Source organism: Pholcus phalangioides, unplaced genomic scaffold (assembly GCF_987345545.1).
Source record: "Pholcus phalangioides strain wild (caught in Gottingen) unplaced genomic scaffold, Ppha-v1.0 ptg000027l_1, whole genome shotgun sequence".
Classification (NCBI taxonomy): domain Eukaryota; kingdom Metazoa; phylum Arthropoda; class Arachnida; order Araneae; family Pholcidae; genus Pholcus; species Pholcus phalangioides.
The window spans coordinates 2,754,410-2,777,831 of record NW_028301617.1 but is presented as its reverse complement, the minus strand read 5'-3'; the positions used below and the strand labels follow the sequence as shown (position 1 = coordinate 2,777,831).

Genomic DNA, 23,422 nt, shown 5'->3' with positions numbered 1-23,422 from the left:
CGCGCGAAAGATCCCAGCCTTTGGTCATGCTACAGGATGTGGGGACCGTGGTGGTGGGTACAGTATTACACAGAGACGATAATTCCGAAAGAAGAGTAATCTGAGGAAGCGGCGGAAATTTCAAGTGGACTTTGTTCAAAATACAGAGAAAACACGAAATTTTTACAAAAGAGTCGGAATGGCAAAATAACGTGGAAAATACGGGAATATCCCAGAACGTACGGGACGTATGGTCATTTTTTCACCTCTCGTCTGCTACTTCGGAAGATATTTGTTTTGGACGTCTCCTTATAATCCCGGAAAAATACTAAACTTCTAGTTCCATCCAGTTTATCTGATTTTCTCGCAAGGAACCAAACTGAATGAAAACATAATGGAAATTCTTCACCTGTCGTCTGCTTCTTCCTTGTTTTGGTCGCCTCCTTGTAAACCGAGAAAATAACTGAACTTCTAGTTGTATCCAGTTCGGTTTATGGGCTTTGTTTTTAGGGAACCGAACGAACTTTCATCTAGTTCAGTTCATTCACATTGTTTCTAGGGTTCATTCACATTGTTTACTGTTCAGCTTTCTTGATCCCAAAACCCCGCAAAAAAAAACTTCTGCACGAGTATGATGACCATACGTCGAGTATTTCCCGTGACATCCCCGTATTTTCGCGTAAATTTTCGTGCCCATCCCGACTTTTTTTGTTGTTGTAAAAATGACCCTTTTTTTTCAACGAAACCAACTTGAATTTTTATTCTTTATTAAAGTCAAGAATCCAAATCAAGCCCGTGGCTAGAAATCTCGTTCGGACAGGGATCACTTTCATTTCGGGGGGGGGGGGGAGAGGAGACCAAAAGGATAGAACAATCGATTTGACAATCTCCCCTCCCCCCCCCTTTTTAGGCATTTTCTACATTTCGGGGTTGGGACCAGACCCTCGAGTCCCTCTCCCCTCACTACGGCCTTGATCCAAACTATCTTCCAAACTCATCAATTATATTGCGATTATTTCTACTGTGAATAAGAATATTCATATCGCATATCTGTCATCTTTTTTTTCAAACGTTTTTTTTTCGTGGCATCATTTTTAATCCACTGCGATTTGCAGAAGTACTTCATTTCCCTCCATTAGTGATTTTGCAGTGAAATTTCAGCAACAGTTGGAAGTTTTTCTCACTTTTGCCACCATTTCCGGCGGTAATTGGCAATTCCCGTATTTAGAACCTCGATGTCCGGTATATTGTTTTGAAAAATGGTCAGTTTATAGCGTGATTGACCTACGATTTTGAGAATAGATGGCAGCACAAGTATTGCAAGTACAAGTCAGGAACGTCTCGCAGTTTGTTGTGGATTCGGATTTTGTCATTTTAGCCGAGAGCCCTGTATAATTATTATTGTATTGTATTGTATTTTGTCATTTTGTCTGGGCTTTGAATCCAACTTGTGTTAAAACACCAAGATGAAACCCTGTGCTGTTGTTGCTGATGAAATGTTTCCGGAAGGTGCTGGTCCTTACATGGATTTGGAAGAGGTAATAATAATATTTGTTGTAGGCAGGGCCGCAACTAGGGGGGAAAGCAGGGGGGGGGGGGGGTTTCGTGCCCCGTGTGCTAGACCCCGAGGGGGCGCAAATTTCATTCTGAAACCTCTCCTTCAACATTACAAGGGGGCGTCAAAATGCGCGCTTGCCCCGGGTGACCAAACATCTAGTTGCGGCCCTGGCTGTAGGTAGGTTCTAAGGAAGACTTGAAGGTGGGGAGGCCCCCCCCCCTTTGGTGCAAACATGTGTACATTAGAGACCTACAAAATCATTTGGCCCGTTCTAACCTGTTGGATCCTCTGGCCAGAGAGGCTGTGATGCTTTTCTTTATGCCAGTCATCTTCAACCCGTCACTCGCGAGCACCCGTAGTGCTCGACTTTCGTGCTCGCTAGCACTAAACCAACGTCCCGAATAGGCACCTTGTGCAAATTGCATTCAAGGATTAAAATCATATTGATTTCATGCATTTGTACGTCAAACTTGCCGAAAGGGTGCTCCTCTTTTGATGAACGATATAACTGTGTGCTCGCGTGACTAGGAAAATGTTGAAGACCTCAGCTTTATACATCTGGTTAGCTTTCTGCGCCTTCCTTAATCTCAGGCCTCTAAACCCCCCCCCCCTGCCCACACACACACACACACACGTAGTAACGACCCTAGCTAAGATTCTGTAATCTGTGTTGTGCGTAATTCAGTGCTTATTTTTTGTCGCCAACTGATTACCTCGGTGCTTTGGCTCTCAAAAATTTTCTTTGGCGACAATAATTTTTTCAAGCTAACATGCTGTCCTTATCTATTTTATTGTCATTTTCAGTTGTTTCGAACACCAGCGTCGAAACAGCTATAGTATAATCCAACATGATTTTTGGTGAAATTTTTTCCAGCGCTGAACACGTCCGATTGCTTGAGAAAAAGTGAAAAAGTCGCCAAGGCCGTCGGATGCTATGGACATGGGGGGGGGGGGGTGTGGAAATCGCCAGAATAGGAAACTGAATAACAATAATGGAAACCAACAAGCATATTGATAGGGAATAAAAATATCACTTTCTAGACAAAACACGAGAAAAAATATTACTGTATAAACATAAATAAGCTCCGGATTATAAATAATTCCCTACGTTAATAAATAAGTACCTATATAGGAACGAAACAAGGATCACTAGAAAGCCTATAATTGTCTAGAGCAGGGGTTCTCAACTTTTTAGTTCCACGGACCCCTTGTGTGAGTAGAGTGAAGATAGCTGTGACCCCCCCTCTCCCACTTCTGAAAAGTAATTTTAAACACATGTAATATATAATAAAGTAAAAACTACGAAACAGTCATATAATGAGTATGTGTTTCTTCTTCGCCACCTTTGAAATACACAGAAAACTTGTTTCAGGTTGCCATCACACTAGAAAAGCTTTCTAAACGATCGTTTACAAAACTTTTATGGGGTAATGCTGATCGCCTCTGCGGTGGTCGACTGGTCAGTGTCATTGCGAGGTCCTGGGTTCGAACCCCACTGGCGCCACAGTGGTTGCCGGTAGAAGTGTGTTTTCTGTGGTTCCCAACTTCAAGGTGCAGACGTGAGCCGATCTCCCCCATTAAAAAGCCTCGTCACAGAGAGCAACTGGCCTACAAACAGATCTTTATATAAGAATATAAAGATCTATTTATAAAATAACCTTGATCTTTATATAAGTAAGTTTGACTTCTGAATCGATTCAGGGTGCTCAGACCCATGCCATAAATTATCGTGGGTGCTGGAGCACCTACGGCTTTGAAGCCACTGTCCCCAGGTAGCTTCTTTTGGTCATTCATATGTAAGGGTATCAGAATCCGTGGGTTCTGAGTTGAGGAGACATAAAATTTTTATTTCTGAATCTTTTCTGGGGGTGCCGAGATGATGTTACAAATGACAGTGGGTGCTTGAGCACCTATGCACTCCCGGCTCCGACACCACTGATGGCAGCACTGAAAAAATCAGACACAACACTAGATGCACTCAGACCTCGGACTGTTAGGTATACATACATACATACATTCTGACATAACTGACTAGGTAGTAAATTGGCCATGGTGATAGACCTGAGTTGGGCTCGGTTTGAAAGAAAGAAAATGTAAAGTTGACCTAAAGCAGAATTGCAAGAGACTGGGTATATTTCCAAAGGTGGACGCGTTTCCTGCATTATCAAAATTTGTTTATGAATGACAATCAGTGGCGTCAATTGTCGAATAAAATTCGTGAAGATAGATGTTTCCAAAGAGCAAAAAAATGTGTGCGTGCGAGCGATACATAAAATGAAATTCACGTTGCATGTGTTTTTTAGACGTATTCCGTTGCATATTTTTTTACATAAAATCTTTTAAAAATTTGATTCAAAAACTTGCTTCTGATAAAGTTAACAACTTTTATGGCTGTTGACAACCACGATCACAACAATAAAGAATTCTCGATAATGTAAACAAAGCAATAAGTTGATTGTAATTTGTGAATTTTTTTTCTCATCAGGCAGGAGGCTCAAGCGGACTCTTGATGGATTTAGCGGCGAACGAGAAATCTGTGCATGCAGATTTCTTCAACGGTACGTGATATGATCTATATATTATATATTGTCTCGGCTACTTCACAAAACACAGATTCCGGCCATATCTTGTTTTGGAAATGAAGGTGCCATATATTTACTGGTGGTTGCCTCAAGCTCATTAGAGAAAATATTGTATCTATATTCTTCTTTGGGTTTCAATTTGCAACCTTTACAGTGGTAGACGAACACCTTACCACCACGTTACTCAGGCGCTATATATATTGTCAGCTGGCAGCATAGCTGCCAAGTCTCCAGAATTTTTACTCCATCTTGCAGACTTCCAAAAAGTTCTAAAATATATTGGATTTAAATGATGATTGCAAAAAGTCCCTAATTTTGTGTGTGTGTGGGGAGGGGGGGGGGGAAGGAAGAAAGTTATTCCCAAAGAATTAACCCAGAAAAAGCGTAAAAGTTTTCGCTTTTGTTTCCCCTCCCCAGAACTACTTCAAATGTAATATGAATTATCACCATTGCGCCAAGTCACAAAGAAATGGCAAAGTTTTGGCACTCAAGCGACTACATTATCCAGAAATAGCGCCATCTGTTTTGCCTCTCAACAATCGAACCGACTAGATGATCCATGTCTGTAATGACCTGAGCATACATTCTATTCAGTCTGTCTGTCCTGTTTTTGGTATTTTTTGGCCAAACTGTGATTTTTTTTTTTTTTGCTGCTGTGATTTGAGTGTAGTAATGATAGTTAATTCAAACTGTCTTGGTCGATGATTGACAATGCACTGTCATGTTTTTTCCCAAAAGGGAAAAATTTCCTGTGATTTTGCTTTTATTAATGGAAATTCTATATTTCCCCCCTACCTGAAAACTCCTTATACGTTTAAAAACATATTAACAAACCCAATTAAAAGTCACCATTTATTTCATAGAACTCTGTCATTATAGTGAGCTTGGCGTTATATCGGAATCATGATTGAACATGTTTGTACTTCTTCCCCCTCCTCAAAGCAGAATATGCTGAGACGAGTGTCTCAGAACAATTTCTGGAAGAATTTTGAGGAAAATGTAGAAAACATTAAAACAGCTGAAGAATAAGTGTTCTCGATGTGCATTGATAGTGGCCGCAAAGTTGCCCACAGCACCATCTGGGGAACGGGGGTTAGCTTCTTAGTTTGACCACATCATTATCCGTTTTGATTGACAGTTCGCTGTGTAACAGCTTTTGTTTTTTCCATAGCAGCTTGATGCATTATTTTGTGTATGATTTCCAGATCGACATGTTCAATTGATGAATATTATGTTTTCTGGATAAAAAGTATAAACCTTGTATAAACCATATTTCGAATGTGGAATACCTCTCGCAGCCTAGCAAAGCAGCAATAATTGGACATCTCGAAGAAATTAAGGAGAAAGAATAGATACAAAAAAAAATGTTGTACTGATATAAGATAAAAATTAATAAATTATACAGTTTCAAAGAAAAAAAATTAGAGCTCCCCTGATTTTACTGTCCGCTATCGAGAGTGTCTGCTAACTGGGAGTGAAATATCTTAAAGCCCTATTCCATGGGACCGGGAATCAGAAAAGTGTCCGTTAACAGGGATGGTTGTTATTGGGAGTTGCGCTGCATATGTCTATAAGGGGTGGCTTGTAAGCGAGGGTGCAAGGGGTGCGGTGAACCCAGGTGGCAGGCTGTAAGGGGCAGCAGCCTAACCCTTTGTTTAGATACCCAAACTTTTAAAAATTTTGAATGATGGAAATTGAAATGGAATTGAGTGCATCCTCACTCTTTTTGAGTTATACCTTGACAACAGTAATGGTGAAAAAAATTTAGGGGGGGGGGGTGGGGTGAAGAGATAGGGCCATAAGGGGCCATTCAAGTATTACGCAAGCAGATTTTCAGCTATTTTTTACCCCCCCCCCCCTGTCAGCACAATTTCGTCAGCAGCTTAGAATATTTCATATCTTCAAAAAGGGGTGGTTGATGATGTAAGCAACCTTCAAAACCCCCTCCCCCTTGTCATCAAAAGTCAGCAAATCCGAAAGCCCCTCCCTCCCCCATCGATGCTCTTAAGACGGCCCTGTGTTCACAGCTATTGTTTTAACAAACCTATTCACTGAATTCAATGACTAAAAAATTAGATATCGTTCCACAGACCCTGTGAAATGGACCCACCATTGGTGGCTTTCCCCATTTCCCTAAGCAATTCCAGGGTTGCAACTAGGAGTGAAAGTCGGTGGGTCTGGTGCTCTGGGCCACAAAGCAGAATGTTTTGCATTGTTCTGCAATGGGCCCTTTTGGCTGACTGGAAATGTTCTGTGGTGAAAATGCCCATAATAGTGTTTTCTCAGGGCTTTAACTAGGATTTCTGGTGTCCTCCACAACTTCAAAATTTGACAATTTTATGATGGTTTCCTTTGTTTCCACTTGAAATTGCTGTGCCCCCCCCCCATCTAGTTCCGGCTGTGGTTGTCTACTCTTCCCTTAAAATTCTTCATATTGTTCTGCATATTTCAGTATATTCTGCTTTGGGGGAACTGGGTCGGGTTGCGAAATGCATTTTTCTGATTAATTTGACATGGGTGATTCAATAATGATTGGGTGAGACATTAAAATGCAGATGACGAAGTATCCAGCTGCGGCTGTTACGTAATTCAACTTGAAATTTCTTAACCAGTAAAGATCAAGGGATTATTCTCAAAGCAGATATTTATCTTTGACATGTGCTTAAGGAAACATGTTTTTTGATTCTGCTTGGAATGTTAAGATGTTGCCATAACACACGGTGAAAAAAAATAGCCTGTACATATTTTTAAAGATTTTTTTCAAAATCTCTTTCTTGTTTCACAGATTTTGATGATTTGTTTGATGACGACGATCTGTCGTAATCCTGCCTGTTTCTGTTATTGCTGCCACTGTCAGCTGAGTTCTGGTACTCGATGAATCCTGTAATATCTCATATGTACTATAACTCGTGTCGCATGATTAAAAACTAGAACATAAAGCCTGTTGTATAGATAATTATATTTTCATGAAAATTGTCTCTAAGTGTCTGAAGATTGTGTATGTGCCGTCTTGATGTTGTCTTCTCAAGGAGGATCGGAATATACAAATAAAACGGGTCAATCCTTTCACTGACAAGAATTTGTTTTCTTTGCTTGTGAATCACAATGAATTATGATAGACTAGCAATAGAAGCATGGTTCATTTTATTTACATATCCTGGTTTTCTTTGAGAAGACAAGATGAGGCACATGTGTGATATAATTAGAGATGTGATTGTGGATGTGATTAGGGTGTGTCATCTCAATCCGGAGAATATTATATGGATGTAAAAATTAGAGAATATTCATTTTCTCTTAAATTTAAATTATTTGTCTTACTAATTTTGTTTATATTATGAAATATAAATCAGTTTTTTCATTTCCTGAAACATAAAATATTTAAAACAAAGTAATTTTTATCACAATCACCTCATAATGGCAAGTTTTAGCTCGAGAATATTCTGTCATGGTGAGAGATTAAAGGCTTCCAAAATCTTTAGAAAAGATTTTAAAAAAATTTCTTTTAAAATTAAATTTTCAGAAATAAGCGAAAGATAAAACCAATGTGGAATGACAAAGAGAGCCATTCTTATAATCTTCATTGCCGCCTGGCAGTCGAGTAGTTAGGGAACTAGCTTCTCACTGTGCAGGTCTGGGTTCGAATCCTGGTTCGGGCATGGATGTTTACTAACACTAACAAATTCCCTGGACGGATCATGCTGATCCCTTGGGAATATGTGAGGATCACGTTATTTATTATTAAAGATAGAGGACCGTGTGTGTGTGTGTTCTTTGAGTTTACTGAAGGAAATGACACTCAAATTTCTTGTCACTCGTATTTCTTTGCACTTCTCTCTCAGCTGTTATTTTTTAATTTTTATTCTCTTGCTTTAAAATTTAATCACAAAAATTAGAACTGCCTGGTTTTAATTTATAAAAAATATTGACATGCTTTTAAGACAAATAAAATTTTAATTGGTTGACGTGTTTCAGCTCTACAATGGAGAGCAGTCATCAGGACCTCGTGGTCAGAAATCACAAGTGAGTCGTTGAAGGGGTGATGCTTGTTTGGTCTTCTGGAGAGTTTGCCTTTGGATGCAAATTGGGGCGCCATCTGTTTTAAAGTGTTGAACATTGTCTTGACTGAAGTTAATAAAGCCTGTCTAAGCTGACGAAATAGGAGGCATGTTCCTTCCATCATTAATGAGGAAATCCTGGCAAGTTCTGATAAAGTATCCCTCGAGAAAATTCAGTTCGGAATTGTGTTGCTTTTTTGAAAACAGACGCTTTCTCAAAATTATGTGAAAGTTGCCAGCAGTGTTGGGCAATAGCCGAACTATTTGTCTGTCCCTTCTCAAGTTTCATGATCTCATCCATCTTAAAGAAATTAGACTTCCGTACAATATTCCACAGCCAACAAATACTCATATATTTTCTCAACTCAAAGATCCTAGTATCTACTTCATCCCATGCAAGAACTGCGGAAAAGGGTGTATTGACCAAACTAGGAGAAATCTTAATATTCGAGTTTTGAACACACCGAAAGCATGTTGAGCTATTAATAACTTGAGAATATTCTTATAGAAAATAATTATTCTGAAGTGATTTATAATAACAGTCCTCTTGAGAATTTTGCTTCTCTACTGTAACCTATGCATTTACATGCAACACTTTTATTTCCTTCCTCATGTTAATGTTATTTAAATGGGAGAAAAATTATGAATACAGCATTTTGTTTGAAATTAAGTTTTGGATCCTTTGGATGCAAATTGGGGCGCCATCTGTTTTAAAGTGTTGAACATTGTCTTGACTGAAGTTAATAAAGCCTGTCTAAGCTGACGAAATAGGAGGCATGTTCCTTCCATCATTAATGAGGAAATCCTGGCAAGTTCTGATAAAGTATCCCTCGAGAAAATTCAGTTCGGAATTGTGTTGCTTTTTTGAAAACAGACGCTTTCTCAAAATTATGTGAAAGTTGCCAGCAGTGTTGGGCAATAGCCGAACTATTTGTCTGTCCCTTCTCAAGTTTCATGATCTCATCCATCTTAAAGAAATTAGACTTCCGTACAATATTCCACAGCCAACAAATACTCATATATTTTCTCAACTCAAAGATCCTAGTATCTACTTCATCCCATGCAAGAACTGCGGAAAAGGGTGTATTGACCAAACTAGGAGAAATCTTAATATTCGAGTTTTGAACACACCGAAAGCATGTTGAGCTATTAATAACTTGAGAATATTCTTATAGAAAATAATTATTCTGAAGTGATTTATAATAACAGTCCTCTTGAGAATTTTGCTTCTCTACTGTAACCTATGCATTTACATGCAACACTTTTATTTCCTTCCTCATGTTAATGTTATTTAAATGGGAGAAAAATTATGAATACAGCATTTTGTTTGAAATTAAATATTTTTGGTCACTTTTCACGGCTTCCTTTTTGCAAGATTTTCATCCGTGGCCCCCTGGAATATCTTAGGCCGATAGAAAACAAGCTAGAGAAACTACATTTCATCGAATGAGAACAAGTTTCATTTTTTCAATGGTAACTTCAATTAGAATCGTTCATGTTCTGCATGCAGTAAAAAGGGAATTGCACAAAAAACATATCTCACAAAATGCTTCAACAAATCTTGTAATGAAAATGTGTAATGCAATATGCAGGTGTATTTCCTATTTTTCCATACAATCAGTGTTTCCCAAAATCAAACATTGTCCCGATCCTGTTCACTTAGGATTATCGAGACTACTGTACTTACAAGTTTATAAATTTTCACTTTTTTTACTTCATAAAATGCTGTTTGATCTGATACAATTAACAAACAAAAAAACAACCATGAAATATCAAATTTTTGTTTTATTTTTCATTTGATTTCCAAACACCTAAAGGAAAGGCACTTTTGTGACCTAATACACATTCACATCTGCGGAATATAACTCAATTTTTCTTTTTTTTCTTCAATCATGGTATATATACATATTTGTTGGTACAGATTCACTTACTGAGCACATCAATTTGAGCCGTAATCAGCACATACACAATCAGCCTATCGTTTGTATACATAAACAACTAATGTATGAAATGTGTATATCTATACATGTGTGTAAATTGCTTTTTCTCAGAATTATTCCGAAATAAAATTTACATTCATTTTTGGCTCTTTTGTGTTGGAGGAAGGAAAATACTGTTAAATTATCGCTCTATTGGCGATGAAAAAATAGTGCTTTCATGGAATACATAGTATCATGACATTGAGCGAGAAATTAATTTGAAATAGAAACATTTTAATGCAGTTATACAATAGTCACATGAGCCGTGTAAAAATAATGGAATCATCTGAGCACAGTTATTGCTTTTATTCCATTTTGTTTTCTGTATTACACATACTGAAGATAAAGAATGATAACGTTTAGTGCATAGGATCAAAAAAGGATGTTGTAATGTTTGAAACTTGTCAATTCTGACAGTGAGACAGAGTTGCAATTTTCCAGTGTGAAATTAGATGGCTCTAAGCAATGCTTACAAAGGAAGAACCATCTGCTTGGATCAGAGTCAATCCCAGCCTTATACCATGCGCCATTCAGTAGCAAAATTTCTGGACATATATGACAACTGTTGTTACACACTTCTGTTAGAGATCCCTATTTTCAGCCACGAACCCCTGCTATTCTGAATGAGAGAATATAAAATTTTTCCACGAGTTTGGATTTCACTTTTTTTTTTTCGAGGATGTAAACAAATTAGGGTTGAGACGAATGGTGAGAATTCACTGAATACTCAACGGCCAAATATAAATCTCAAAACTCATCACAATTATAAATAATATTTTTAATTTTAAATGGTTGATAATGAATTTTAATTATGTAACTTATCATTTAAATAAACATTTAAAAAACTGGTAATTGAAATATTTATATTGCGATGGCACTGACAATCAAATTTTAGTAATATAATGTATATTTTAATATTACTTATACAGAATAAATTTATTTTTAAACACTTGTCTCAATCTTACATTTTAATTAAGAAAATGGCAACCATTGTTTACGCTCAACTAGTAATGCCTCATAAAATTTACGACTTATTTTTTTATTTCTCCTCTCTAGATGTTCTTTACCTCTTTCAGTAGCTGAATACGTTTCTTGTGTTTAGGTACATCCTTCAGTTAGTGAACTTGTGTGTAATTGCAGTAAGATTCTATTTTCAGTTTAATGCTTTACTTATCCAAGAAATTAACCCTGACCCAACCTCTTTCACAGAAAGGAATATGTACACCAAACAATGAAATATAATCAGTAAATTTTTTATATTAATTTATGCAAAAAAATTCCAATTAATTTTTTAAAATTAGTTTGCTGTGCTTAGATTTACACAAATATTCGGCCATATACCTAAGCTTTATTCAGCCAATGGGTCGAATGCAGAATAGCAGTTGAATATTTGTCCCATCTCTGAAATAATTATTCCAAGAGTTTGGATTCTATCCTTGTTATAATCTGAATGTGAGCATGTAAACAAATTATTCTACGAGTTTAAATTGTAATCAGAGCATGAGAATAAGATGGTATTAGTCCCAACAACATTTGAAAACTTTGATTCAAGTTGTGGTGTATCAAATGTAATTTTTTTTTTTTTGCAATTCAAGGATTCGTAACCCTCTCATAAAGAACTTATCATTAGAAATGCAAACATAAAAAAAAACTCCTTCACAAAGAATTGCAATTGTATATATACACATTATTTTACAGTCGCTTCTGTAACTTATAGTCACACACAACTTGTTATACGATATATAAAACAACCAGTTTATCTATGGAGTGGAAACCTATTTCAATATCATCTCTTATATTCTAATTCAAAATGATTGATTATTGTATTAAATTCAATTAGGTGCACCAATTTAAAACATGACATCAAAACAAAACATGTGGTCTAATAAGTGCAGTAAGAGAAATCTCCCATTTTGTTTTCAGGTGTTCAAAAAATAACATGGATGGGATAATATTTCAATTTCCTCCTGCGCTTAGTTGACCATAAAAATTTTACTTATACAGTCGAATGCAAATCTAAGATGGCACGTCTTTGACAATCAACAAATGAACAAGGTAGGATCAGACTCGAGCGGAGGCTTCTTGCACTTGTCTCGTCTCCGCAGCAGCAGAATCGCGAGATGAAATGGCTCGTTTCTCTTCCCTCTTGTCCAGAAATCTCTGAACGCATGGTATGAAGAACAGCATCATCCCACTGAGAGCTATCATTGCTCCAGATACTGTGAAACCCGGATCGTAGGAGCCAGTGTAATCATACAGCCAACCTGTGGAAGGAAAGGTACCACATAAAAAAAGGGTTAAAAACAAACCAAAAGGGCATTAAGTTGCAGACAAGACGCTCCCTGCAACCAAAGCGATGTTGTGGAAGCATATTAACAAACTTTATATTCATGCGAGTAAGGGAGAAATTCAGATTCTTGGGATTGGTTGTTTTGTGAGTTGAGGTAGCAATGCGTCACCATTGGCGTTATTCTTGGCAAAGAAGTTTACGACAAGGGTAGGAAAATGTGAGAAGGAAAAAACACGCCAGCCATTCTATCTTTTCGCGTGGTTGCCAGCACTTTCTTATTATTAATTGTATATAATAGAAATATTATAGTGTGTGCTAATAATATTAAGATAGCGTCTACAATCAACCTGAACAACCAGACACTCCCACGTTACTATTCCTATGGAACCTCTAACGTATAGGGAGTGTGCTGGAAAGCAGCAAATCCCCCAAGGAATCCCAGAGGTGGACTCACCGCCTTAACCCCATCAGCGATCCACGCTGAAGCAGCCCCACAGACAAGAAGAGACCAAGCCTGAGAAAGGGAGAGTCCCCCCCAGGTCACGCATGCCACCTGAGCAAACCACCCGGAAATGAAACACGGAAGGCCATCTATTGAGTCTGCAATCAACCGAGGAAAATGAAAAAAGCAGTAAGCGAAAAAGAAAAACTTCATTCTTCCTTCCCAAGTTGTCGCCTGACGTCAATAAAAACGTTTTTTGGAAGTCATAAAATGTCTCAAACATGACGTGATAAAATGGTCATTATGTCCATTTTGGAAACGTCAAAAAATGACTATTTGCAAATAGTTAGACTTTCAGAAGATAGATGGCGCTATTCGAAGAGACGGGGGGGGGGGAAAGTATCACCTTCTGGCGCAGGTCGGAGTCGAACTTGGCTTCTCTCCGAATTGTCCCTATGTATCTCACGCCATGCCTTAACCGATCGCGCTATCGTAGCAGTAACCAACTGGTGTTATTTAATGAAGACTTCAAAAGTATTGATTAGTTATATTACAATTACCGTTTAATCTCTTGCTGAGTTTAGCCGATGGCAGTTATTTTTTCGTTTTATTTAATTTTTTTTCCATGAAAAATATAGTAATATAATTATTTGCGTTATTTACAATTATCGAAAAAAAAAGTTTTTAAAAAATTCATTTTTTTTAGATCAATGAATTCGTTGCATCTTTTTGAATTTTTGACAGATTTCACAGATCTTCTGATCGTCCGTAAAAAATATGATATGGATGCAATTATAATTTATATAACGTACGTTGATAAATTTATATGAACAATTACTCATTGAAAAATTTTGCATTTCCATTCAAAATAAAATCGCAATTGAAAGTACTTCATTTATCTTGTGACAACCAGTAACGAATAGGCCTAGGGTAATTTTGAAACACTCTCTGAAGGTTTATTAACAAACATTTTGGATAATTTTGATATTTTAATCCGGAACAGAATTTTTCAGTTGGAAAGAAATTCGTGAATTTTATGACGCAAAATCGTTTACGCCATAAAAAATCACGTCATTTCAGGACCTTCATGGCTAATAAGGTCATGAAATGACCTGATATTTCATTAAGATCATCAAGAATCACGTTATTTCCTCACCTTTATTGTTCGTGGTCATTAAATGACTTTGAAATGACGTGATTTTTTTTTTGACTGACGTCATTCAGAGAAAATGACCAAATTTTCACGTCATATTTGACGTCAGGCGGCTACTTGGATTTAATCTCGAATTTATGACGTAATGCTTTCTTTCAGCACTCGTTATGACCAATCACAGGACGATTTCTCCTGTACTTGCATCAATGTAAGGTTTGTTACTATGCGTTTCGGAACCCTCTATCTGGCTGGATTGTACCTGCCTACCAATTTACATATTTGATCAAGAACAAGGGTTAACCTTTTGTGTTCCGCTTATTGGCACAAAGGGTCCGTGGAAGACCAAGGACCACCTTCACAAAGTAATATTTATTATGTAACAATGTGCAAAAATCGAGTTTGAACGTCAGATCTTTTCTACTCAGTTTTCTCATAATCTGTTCTTAGAAGCTCGTTCTCCGTAAGTAAAATAAGACTTGCATTCCAGTCAACGTCGTATGCCTATAGGAATCGCGTAATTTACCTGTGATAGGAGGTCCAATAAGGCAGGCGATTCCCTCGAAGACCAGCAGCAGCCCAAAAGCATTGGTCAGCTTGTCTAGACCGAGGAGATCGACCAGGATCACCGAAGTCAAGCTCACATAAGCTCCTAGAAACAAAATAATATATATATTAGATTCTCATTTGATCACAAATCGGGGCATCGAAGGAGGGGTGACTAAGTGGGATTGATTGCAGCATGGGGTCCCGCAACATTACAGGTCCCGTATTTTACGCTACGAGACCTCTATTTTCCGCTCGTGGGAACCCTTCTCTGGATCAACTCCTGATCACAAGTGGTGTCAGAACTTGAGTGAGCCACGTATTACAGAGAAAATTTCATGAAATTTTGATTAGTGCTTACCAAACCGTGTAACAAAAGTTTCATTCGGCAAATAATCGAACGTCTACTCACCAGCAGTTGCTCCGAAGGCAGCGGCGTATACGGCCATTAGAGTATACGAGTTGCAAAATATGCTGAGGATGGTGGAAAGTCCGCATATCGTGAGGCTGGCGTTGTACAGCCAGAGTCGGTTGATCCAGGGTATATCCGAAAGGTAACCCAGTATGATCCTGCCGACCGTGTTTGCGATCCCTATAACCGACAGGAGATAGCCGGAGTAGTATTTGTCGGCGATGCCCATGCCGTAGGCGCGGTTGCTGGTGTACACGAAGGGCACGTTGAAGCCGATGTTCGTGAAGAAATTAGAGAAGCCGAACATCAGGAAAATGACGTCGGCCATCAGCCTGAAGTCCATCATCTCTTCGAAGGCTTCTTTCATCTCCTGGGGGCACAGCACGCGGTAGATCCTCTGCCTCAAGCCTTCTTTGGCGCCTTTCTGCTGTTGGTGGTCTTCGGCCGATTTCGGCGACGGGTACGACACGGATTGTCTCGCCGAGAACGACCCCAGCGACCCCGATCGGTGACTGGAGACGTTCACCAGGCTCCCGCTGTAGAAAATGTCCTTGCGGCTCAGCGGTCCCAGGGAACTCGACCTCGACGTTTTCAGAGCGTCGGCGTGAACAGTGATCGACTTGGTCATGGCATACTTCGACAGGTCGGTGCTGTTCCTGCTGTCGGACTGCTGGTCGATGTGCAGCGCCGACTTCGAATGCATGGGGATGCTGTCTCTCTTGAGGTGAGCGAAACGAACCTCTCCGTCGCAGTCTATGGTCCCGTTGGGCAGCGATCCTTTCCGGATCCCGTTGGTGAATCCGTTTGCTAGTCCATCCGGGGTCAGGGAACACAAAGTGGGCTTGCGGTTGACCGGGACTCTTGGTAGAGGTCTGAACAAGGCCCCGAACACGCAGCAGTTCAGCACGATGCCGGATACGACCAGCATGGCTCCCTGCCATCCCATTTCGGCGATCATCCACCCGATGATCGGTGCCATGGCGAACGTCCCGATGCCAGATCCACAAACTGCGATCCCGGTGGCGAAAGCTCTTCTCTTCTCGAAGTAACAGGTGACGCATACTATGGCGGGCAGGTACATCAAGCCGAAACCAGCACCTAAGATCAACCAAAAGGGAAAAAACCATGTAAGAATTATTAAGGCAACATTTACATCCAATAATATTAAAAAGTGGATTAATTCCAATGTCATGAAGTCGTACCTGCGAAGAGACCTGCAGTGAAATACAAACACAACACGCTCGGTGCGATGGTGCTTAGTATTAGACCGAACGCCGCTACGAGTGAGCCAGCTATTGTGACCGCTCTACAGCCAAATTTGTTGGTCAGTCCACTTGCTACGGGACCTGAGACAAAGAAAAATATATATATATAAACATGAGTGGACGGTTTTTGGCGAAATCACAACACCATACATCGGACTTCTCGCCAAATATAGTCCATTTACACGACCAAATTACTGATACCAGAGTTAACCATTGCCGAGAAAAATACGGGAAATTAAGAGGTTAAAAACGGGAAAATTATTAGGAACACCACCAACCGATGGGGAAAAAAAGTTTGCCCTCAAACTTTTTTTCCCCATCGGTTGGTGGTGTTCCTAATAATTTGAGTAAAGTATTAGGTGTTCCTAATAATTAATAAGCAATGATTATTTGATTAATAGCAGGTTTTGAGGTGAATACGTTTTGTGCCTTGAATCGTGTTAGATACTGACATTATCATCAGCTTCGTCTTTGGAATAGCTAACAAACGGTTCCAATCCCGTCTATTCTCGTTGTGAACTGCTCGAGATACAGCGGAAAACAATTTGTAACGAATCAGGGTAGTGGGCCTGGTGCCCAGACGGGAGGAGACATTGTGTGAAACCGGGGTGATATCATTGGATTTGTAGATAGCAATGTGCATCTGACAACACCATTGCCGTTGACGTGCGTTGCGTACTTTGAGATATAACGTAAATCAGTTAGTTACGAATAAAGGCAGCGGGACACTGGTGCCCAGACCAGAATAGAATAGATATCCAAACCGGAGCGATATCATTGCGTGCACCTCTGCAATTGCGCATCGGACACCATCGCTTTTGACTTGCGTTAGGTAAGTACTTCCTGAGATATGAGAGTTTGAAAAGAATTTTGTCACGCATCTTTTTTGCGAATGCTCCGACTATCTTACAGACGACTTGAAAGACGTATTCATGTCAAAAGTGCCAATTGTTGGCGAAATCGTCATTTTTCGGTAAAATCTTTCATAACTAATAGTAAAAAGGTATATATTGCGAATTGCAGCGACTTTAAATGCATTTCAGGGAATAGACCTTTAGTATGACTAATATGCGAGATGAATATTTATGCTTAGAGTTATAAATTATATTATAACTCTAAGCTTAAATATTCAAGTCGAAAATTATCTCCATCTATATGATTTCATTAAAACAGTGGTTCTCAACCTTTTTGACTCGCGGAGCCCTTTCTGGTGTATAATTTCTATGGCAGAGCCCCAGAATCGTGGGCTTATTTTTTATTTATTCATCAAAGTTACTGATGCATTTTTATCACTCAAAAACAGGATTTTTTTCTTCAAATTTACTGGGGGTTTTTTTTATTGTAAATTTTCCACAAGCTTCAGTGGATCCGTTGGGGAGTTCACACGGAGCCCCCAAGGGAGCACCGGTTGAGAACCGGGACATTATTCCGAAAAAAAGTCGAGTTGGCCGAAATTACGCGTCATACGATGACTATAATATATTTATGTTATTTCCGCTCGAGACACCATGTTCTTAAAGATATTTGTCAAGACCATATGACCAGTATTTCCCAGAACATTCCCGTATTGCTTAATGGCCATCAACTTTTTTGAAATCAAAATGCCCCGTTTCCCCCCCCCCCTCCTCCCTTGCTTTCAGCGAAATGCACTTTAATTTTAATTCTTCGTTGAAATCAGAATTTAAATTGTTTTCCCAACTTATCAATAAAATTATTATAATTGTGGCTAAAAAAAAAAGCTGAGCAATTTTCTTTTTCTTCTCATGAATTACACTCGAGTCCACAGCGATTTCCAGCAGCACATCATTTGGCCCCTTTTCCGTGATTTCATTCATAATTGACACTTTTGGCATCATTTTTGGTGACAAATATCTAATATATAAGTCGAAAACCTTATATTAAAAGACCAAAACGATCAAGAAAGTAGGTAAGGGGAGGGGAGAAAGAAAAACCATCCAATTGGATAGCTCGTGGCTCCCTCTGACGTCAGTTAAACAAACCATAACGGCAAAATATCGAAAATACGGTCGGGGGTCACGTTTCTTTTCCTCTTCACTAATATAGGTCGCCACTATCTGGCCAAAGAGCATCGGCGACGACCAATCAGAATGATCACAAATGCAGCTTATCGGTTATCCTACACCACACCATAACAAACGGATTGCTTGAGGCGAGTAATTTTTCAACACTTGCTACTCTCATCGCGTGATAAGATAACTTTTTTTTTAAATAATACAGTTCCCACTTATAATATTAAAAAAAACCTGATACGAATGGGAAATAGATTTCGGCGATAAAATATACACTGTAACCATGCTTTATTTTCCCTCCACTGACACCGCTCATATCTGCCAAAATCTTATCTTGCAAGAGATTACATTAACTACACTGTCGAGTCAAATGGATATGACCGCTAACTTAGATCCAGAGAAAAGGGCTCTATAAAAAAATATATAGATAGCCTGGAAATCTATATCTGTATATATACAATTGATTTTCTGTCTGTCTGTGTGTTCTCTCTATACAAATCTACAATTTTAGATCGATCGTCACCAAATTTTGCATATATACCAAATGGGACCCGACTTGAACGATAGGCTACTTTAAAATTTCGTCAGAGCAGGGCAAATGCCCCAAATGGGCAAAAAAACTGTCGGGCAACAATGGTTTTTGGGCCTCAACAATCACTTTCCGAACGTTTACTTTGGTTACCGTGGTTCCCTAGCAATGCGTTTCCGACGTGTTTTATGCCTTTACAATGGTTTGTCACTTCTCTAATCCTGTTAGCATATGTATATGTATAATAGTTTATGCCTTTATAATGGTTGGCCACATTTTCAATACTCTCAGTAATGAGGCTTTTTGAATGACGTCATAATCATCAGCATCGCAGGGTCAGGAAAAGGGTAATCCTCATAGAAATAAGTGTTAAAATTGCCTATTTTACTGTAGAAATGCGGAAATTTGGCGGGGTTTTCCGCCACACATCAATCATTTTAAAATTTTTTATTCAATACTCGATTTTTGAAATATTCAGTTCGCTTAGAGATATACGAAGCCCAGGAGATTAAATATGAAGTGATTAGCCAGACCTACTTTTGAATTGAGATCCATGCAATAAATAAAAAGTTGAAATCAATGTTATATCTTAAGTATGAAAATTAATGTCTCATTGTCTAACTGCATAAATTCATATATATAGTTTAGATTGTTTTAAAATTAATTATGGGCTCATAAAGTACATCGAAGAAATTACACAGTTTTAATATTTTTTGAAGCAGAAACCGGCAGATGAATAACTAGAACTTCAGGGGGGGGGGGAATCGAAATACTTGGCACCCCTTGAAAAAGAAAAAATATATATATTCATTTCTACGTTTCTTTAAATCTAGATTTGTTTATTTCAGTTAGTCGCCATATTGGTTCAACTTGAACACGGTTTGTATGTCCCTCAAAGAAAGAGGGAGATATCACGTGATCCAAATCACGGGAGATATCACGTGATCTACAATTTTAGACTACTACTTAAACCAGACGTGCACCACGTCCACATTCCTCTGCGGAACTTCTAACGAATTGGTACATATTGGAATGTGTGTGTGTTTGTATAGTGAACCTTCCGTGAAGTTTGTTTCTGTGTAATGCTTGTTATGTGTAGTGCTGCCATCTGAAATCAATTTTGTAACACAACTACGAGTTTTTTCCTCAATTCATAGTGTATGAAGTGTAATGAAGGAAAATTGTAATGTTGTAGACCTGTTGTTCTCTGTGGCCAGATTTTTTAACGGGGAGATCGGCTCATATTCATGTCTCGAAGTTGGGAACTGCAGAAAATACAATTTTAGACTGATCGACGCCAAATTTTCATATATACCAAACAGGGCCCGGATTGAACAATAGGCTACTTTAAAAGTTTCTCAGAACTTTTAAAGTAGCCTGGACCTCAACAATCACTTTCGAAACGTTTACTTTGGCTACAGTGGTTCCCTAGCAATGAGTTTCAGACATGCATATGCCTTTATCATTTACTTATTCAATAAAAACATGCTCTCATTGTTCGTTAATGAAATTTGAAATTAAGTTTCGCCCAAAACTCCGCCTCTCGTGACGTCTTGCTAGCTTTTTTTGCTCGCAATAACCAATTACTGGAGTGCTAATGCTTCCTGTATTACTAAGAGAGTAGGGATTGTAATTACGCTTCCGGCCGAGAACAGCATCTCTCCCTCAATCAATGGGGTGTTGTACAAAAGCCTCCTAGATACTAGTATGTGGGAGTCTTTGGTTGTACTCACCTATACAGAAAGTAGTGCCGACCATGATGGAAGCTACCCACGACGTTGCTCCCTCGCTCTCGCCGAAATGATGTAGGAACTCCATGTAGAAGATCCCGAAGGTGTAAGTGATGCCGTCCACGATGACGTGGATCATGAAGGACGACAGGACCACCACCCAACCCCAACCACCGTCCGGCGGGTCGGCCATCCTGTACTCGGCGACGTCATCATCGAATGGCTGGTCCATCGTGGACTTTTGTGCTGGAACTGATGAATCATCGTCGTTGGTGTCTTTAGCTCTATGACCCATCTCGACAGTCCCTGCGGGAACAAAGATTTTCTTGAAGGGAAAAAAATAATGCAAAATCTCCATATTGACAAACTAAGCCATTGCAAAGACCAAACTTACCTTTTATATTTGAAACCGAAACTACCTTTGCTTTTAATTCTTTTGAAGGATGTGATGAACTGTGTGTGGATATTACTTCGGAATTCCCAAATACTGTTTCTAGCAACGATAGCTCAGATACGATCCTTGCTGGTGAAGTGTGTAGCTGTGATACTCCTCGTTCATGTAGTTCTTATAACGACTGAAAGTGCAAGGCTTCGAGTCTCTTGTGGCTTCGATGCTTCGCAATGTGACGAAACTCTCTTGTCCGATCTGCATCCCTAATCAAAAAAGAATACGTGACAATAAATGAAAAAAAACAGTATATAAAAAAATCAGTGGCGTCCGGGATACGTATTAACAAACTTTACATTAGTACGAGTATTACCCTCGCAATGTTGGGCGACTTTTTAAAAAAGTTTGTGACGTGTATTTTTAGTACAAAAAGCATACGGAAACGAAAACGTAGTAACAAAGTATAACAAGAACTTTCACAAGTGTCGTAAATGAAACATTTATTGTAAATTTCATTGTTAAGTACACGTTATTTACACACTTTCATTTAATAGCAGGCGCGTGGAAAATACCTAGCGTTCCAAGAGACCTAAGTGGTTGAATTGCAAACAGAACTTCGTTTTTGTACATAATCTCGTCTGGTTGTGCGGGCCACTTCCATTTTTTTGTCCCCCCATTACTTAAACCTTCTGGCATTGCTTCAGTAAAGATTGATGTTAACTTTGGACACTGTACCCATGAAGCTGGTCTATGTTAAACGTAACAATCTCTCTCTCTTCTTCTCGTTCCAGACAGTGGTGAGTTGTCAGTGTTGTTCTGAGCATTGGTACTCGTCTCTGGAAGGAAAGAGGTGCCTTTAGCAGATTCTTCAAAAAAATTCGATATCTTCAACAGAATCAAACATTGTCATATTTGCATCTGAATCTTGGAGTGATAAAAAAAAATGCCATCAATGTCGGTTTCTTCATCAGATCAGTAATTTTTTTGCTGTCACAAAGTCACCCCGGAGAGCAACAGTTTTTAGGTTAAGCAAATGTAACTCATGCATTAAAGATTTTAATTACGATCTAGTAGCGTAGTTTCAGTGCCAACAAGTTCAGTTGTTGAAATAGTTGCTTGTATTAATCATTCGGCAGACGTTGGAAGCTGCACAGGAGAAAGTTTGACAAAGTGGTTTCAATACGTTAAAACTGTTGCTCTACAATGAGCTGTGGCGGTAACGAACGGAGCAGAGTGACCGATAAGTTGCAGTACGTTCCAGATTGTGGCGTTGCAAGTTCGTGTTGCTTCCGAGCTTGGCGCTAGATTAAAAAAAAAAACCAAATAAAGACCGAGTGCCACAAAGTCATCTCCGCTTACGGTATGTTTAAAACATTAGAAAGATGAACGCCTAAAGATAATATTACAGTTTTTGCAAGCAGTTGTTTTTGGGATGCAATTAAAAAAAAAATAGAAGAACGTAAACAGAAAGATCAAAAGAGAATGAAATGTTTTCTAACTTGTGTGCCAAGTATCAAGAAACAATGCTGATGAAACGAGAACAATGGTAAAAAAATGTTGCCCGACAGTTTTTTGCCCATTTCGGGCATTTGTCCAGCTCTGGCGAACTTTTAAAGTTGCCTATCGTTCAAGTCGGGTCCCATTTGGTATATATGCGAAATTTAGCGATGATCCATCTAAAATTGCAGATTTGTTTAGGAAACACACACAAAATCAATTATATATATATAGATTAATACAGAATATAAATCGGAAATAAGTTTGACCATTTTGGTGCACCACGGTCATTTTCTGCTTACGAGGACTAATTACACCGGGATCCACAATTCATTGCCGATTCCGACAGGCAGAGTTCGACATTTTGCCATATTTTATACTCATCGGGAGGTTGGTGCGCTAACCTCTTCCTGCGGTAGCAATCGTTTCCTGTGTGTTCATGTTGTCGCCGTTTCTGTCGTATTTCAGCGTCAGGAAAATTTCCTGGCAAGGTCGAATCGAGTGTCGAACTCGCGACACCTCTAAACACCCTTTGGTACTTTAGGAGAGTATCTTATTGACCTGGGCTAACGCACCCTGTTAAATAAGTTAAATCTAATGTACACTTTGTGTGGGGTGACATATAGGCACTGAAGGCACAGGGTACTTGCCACCCCCAATAAAGTTTTGGATCATGCTGAGCAGACGAATAATAAATGAGTATAAAAATTAATAAATGCCCACCTTCTCATGTGGGTGCACTTAAATCCCCTATACAGTCAAATTTCGTTAGTGAGTCATCCGGATATAACGCGTCACTCTTCTTACCGGGTCACTTTTCTGAAATTCCGATTGTCTTCTTTGGCTTTCTAATATTATTGAACTCCTAATAGTGAGTCTCTACACTCCACTCCGCTTAAGCGGTCACTTTTGTGAAAACTCGCATTCAACAACTTTCATTAGAAATCAACATTTTTTGAGCATTCAAGAGCATTTCCCCCATATAAGGGA

General features: G+C 38.9%; 2 protein-coding genes across 5 annotated transcripts in view; one reads left to right on the top strand and one right to left on the bottom strand.

Annotated features, from left to right (window-relative positions):
* The first annotated feature begins 1,318 nt into the window (after positions 1-1,318).
* On the top strand, positions 1,319-7,058 carry LOC149068066 (COP9 signalosome complex subunit 9). The gene is made up of 3 exons (XM_089251536.1): positions 1,319-1,517; positions 4,023-4,095; positions 6,905-7,058. The coding sequence occupies exons 1-3, from the start codon at positions 1,446-1,448 to the stop codon at positions 6,940-6,942; spliced, it is 183 nt and encodes a 60-aa protein (XP_089107662.1). The 5' UTR covers positions 1,319-1,445; the 3' UTR covers positions 6,943-7,058.
* A 2,881-nt stretch (positions 7,059-9,939) lies between these two features.
* The window catches only part of LOC149068065 (monocarboxylate transporter 12-like), a 52,677-nt gene continuing 39,194 nt past the window's right edge, over positions 9,940-23,422 (bottom strand). For 3 of the 4 annotated variants that reach the window (XM_089251532.1, XM_089251530.1, XM_089251531.1), the window contains exons 2-7: positions 20,942-21,201; positions 20,551-20,853; positions 16,196-16,339; positions 14,994-16,091; positions 14,562-14,687; positions 9,940-12,417 (exon numbers count right to left, since the gene is read on the bottom strand). In XM_089251532.1, coding sequence (XP_089107658.1) covers positions 12,215-12,417; positions 14,562-14,687; positions 14,994-16,091; positions 16,196-16,339; positions 20,551-20,842 — 1,863 coding nt within the window. In that variant the 5' untranslated portion in view covers positions 20,843-20,853; positions 20,942-21,201 and the 3' untranslated portion in view covers positions 9,940-12,214. Of the gene's footprint in view, positions 12,418-14,561; positions 14,688-14,993; positions 16,092-16,195; positions 16,340-20,550; positions 20,873-20,941; positions 21,202-23,422 lie in introns of those variants that run through there. The other variant, XM_089251534.1, reaches the window with a different exon arrangement.

Coding starts and splice junctions, on each gene's coding strand:
- LOC149068066 (XM_089251536.1), top strand. CDS start 1,446: ATGAAACCCTGTGCTGTTGTTGCTGATGAAATGTTTCCGGAAGGTGCT. Junction 1,518..4,022: donor CTTACATGGATTTGGAAGAG/GTAATAATAATA, acceptor TTTTCTCATCAG/GCAGGAGGCTCAAGCGGACT. Junction 4,096..6,904: donor GCATGCAGATTTCTTCAACG/GTACGTGATATG, acceptor CTTGTTTCACAG/ATTTTGATGATTTGTTTGAT.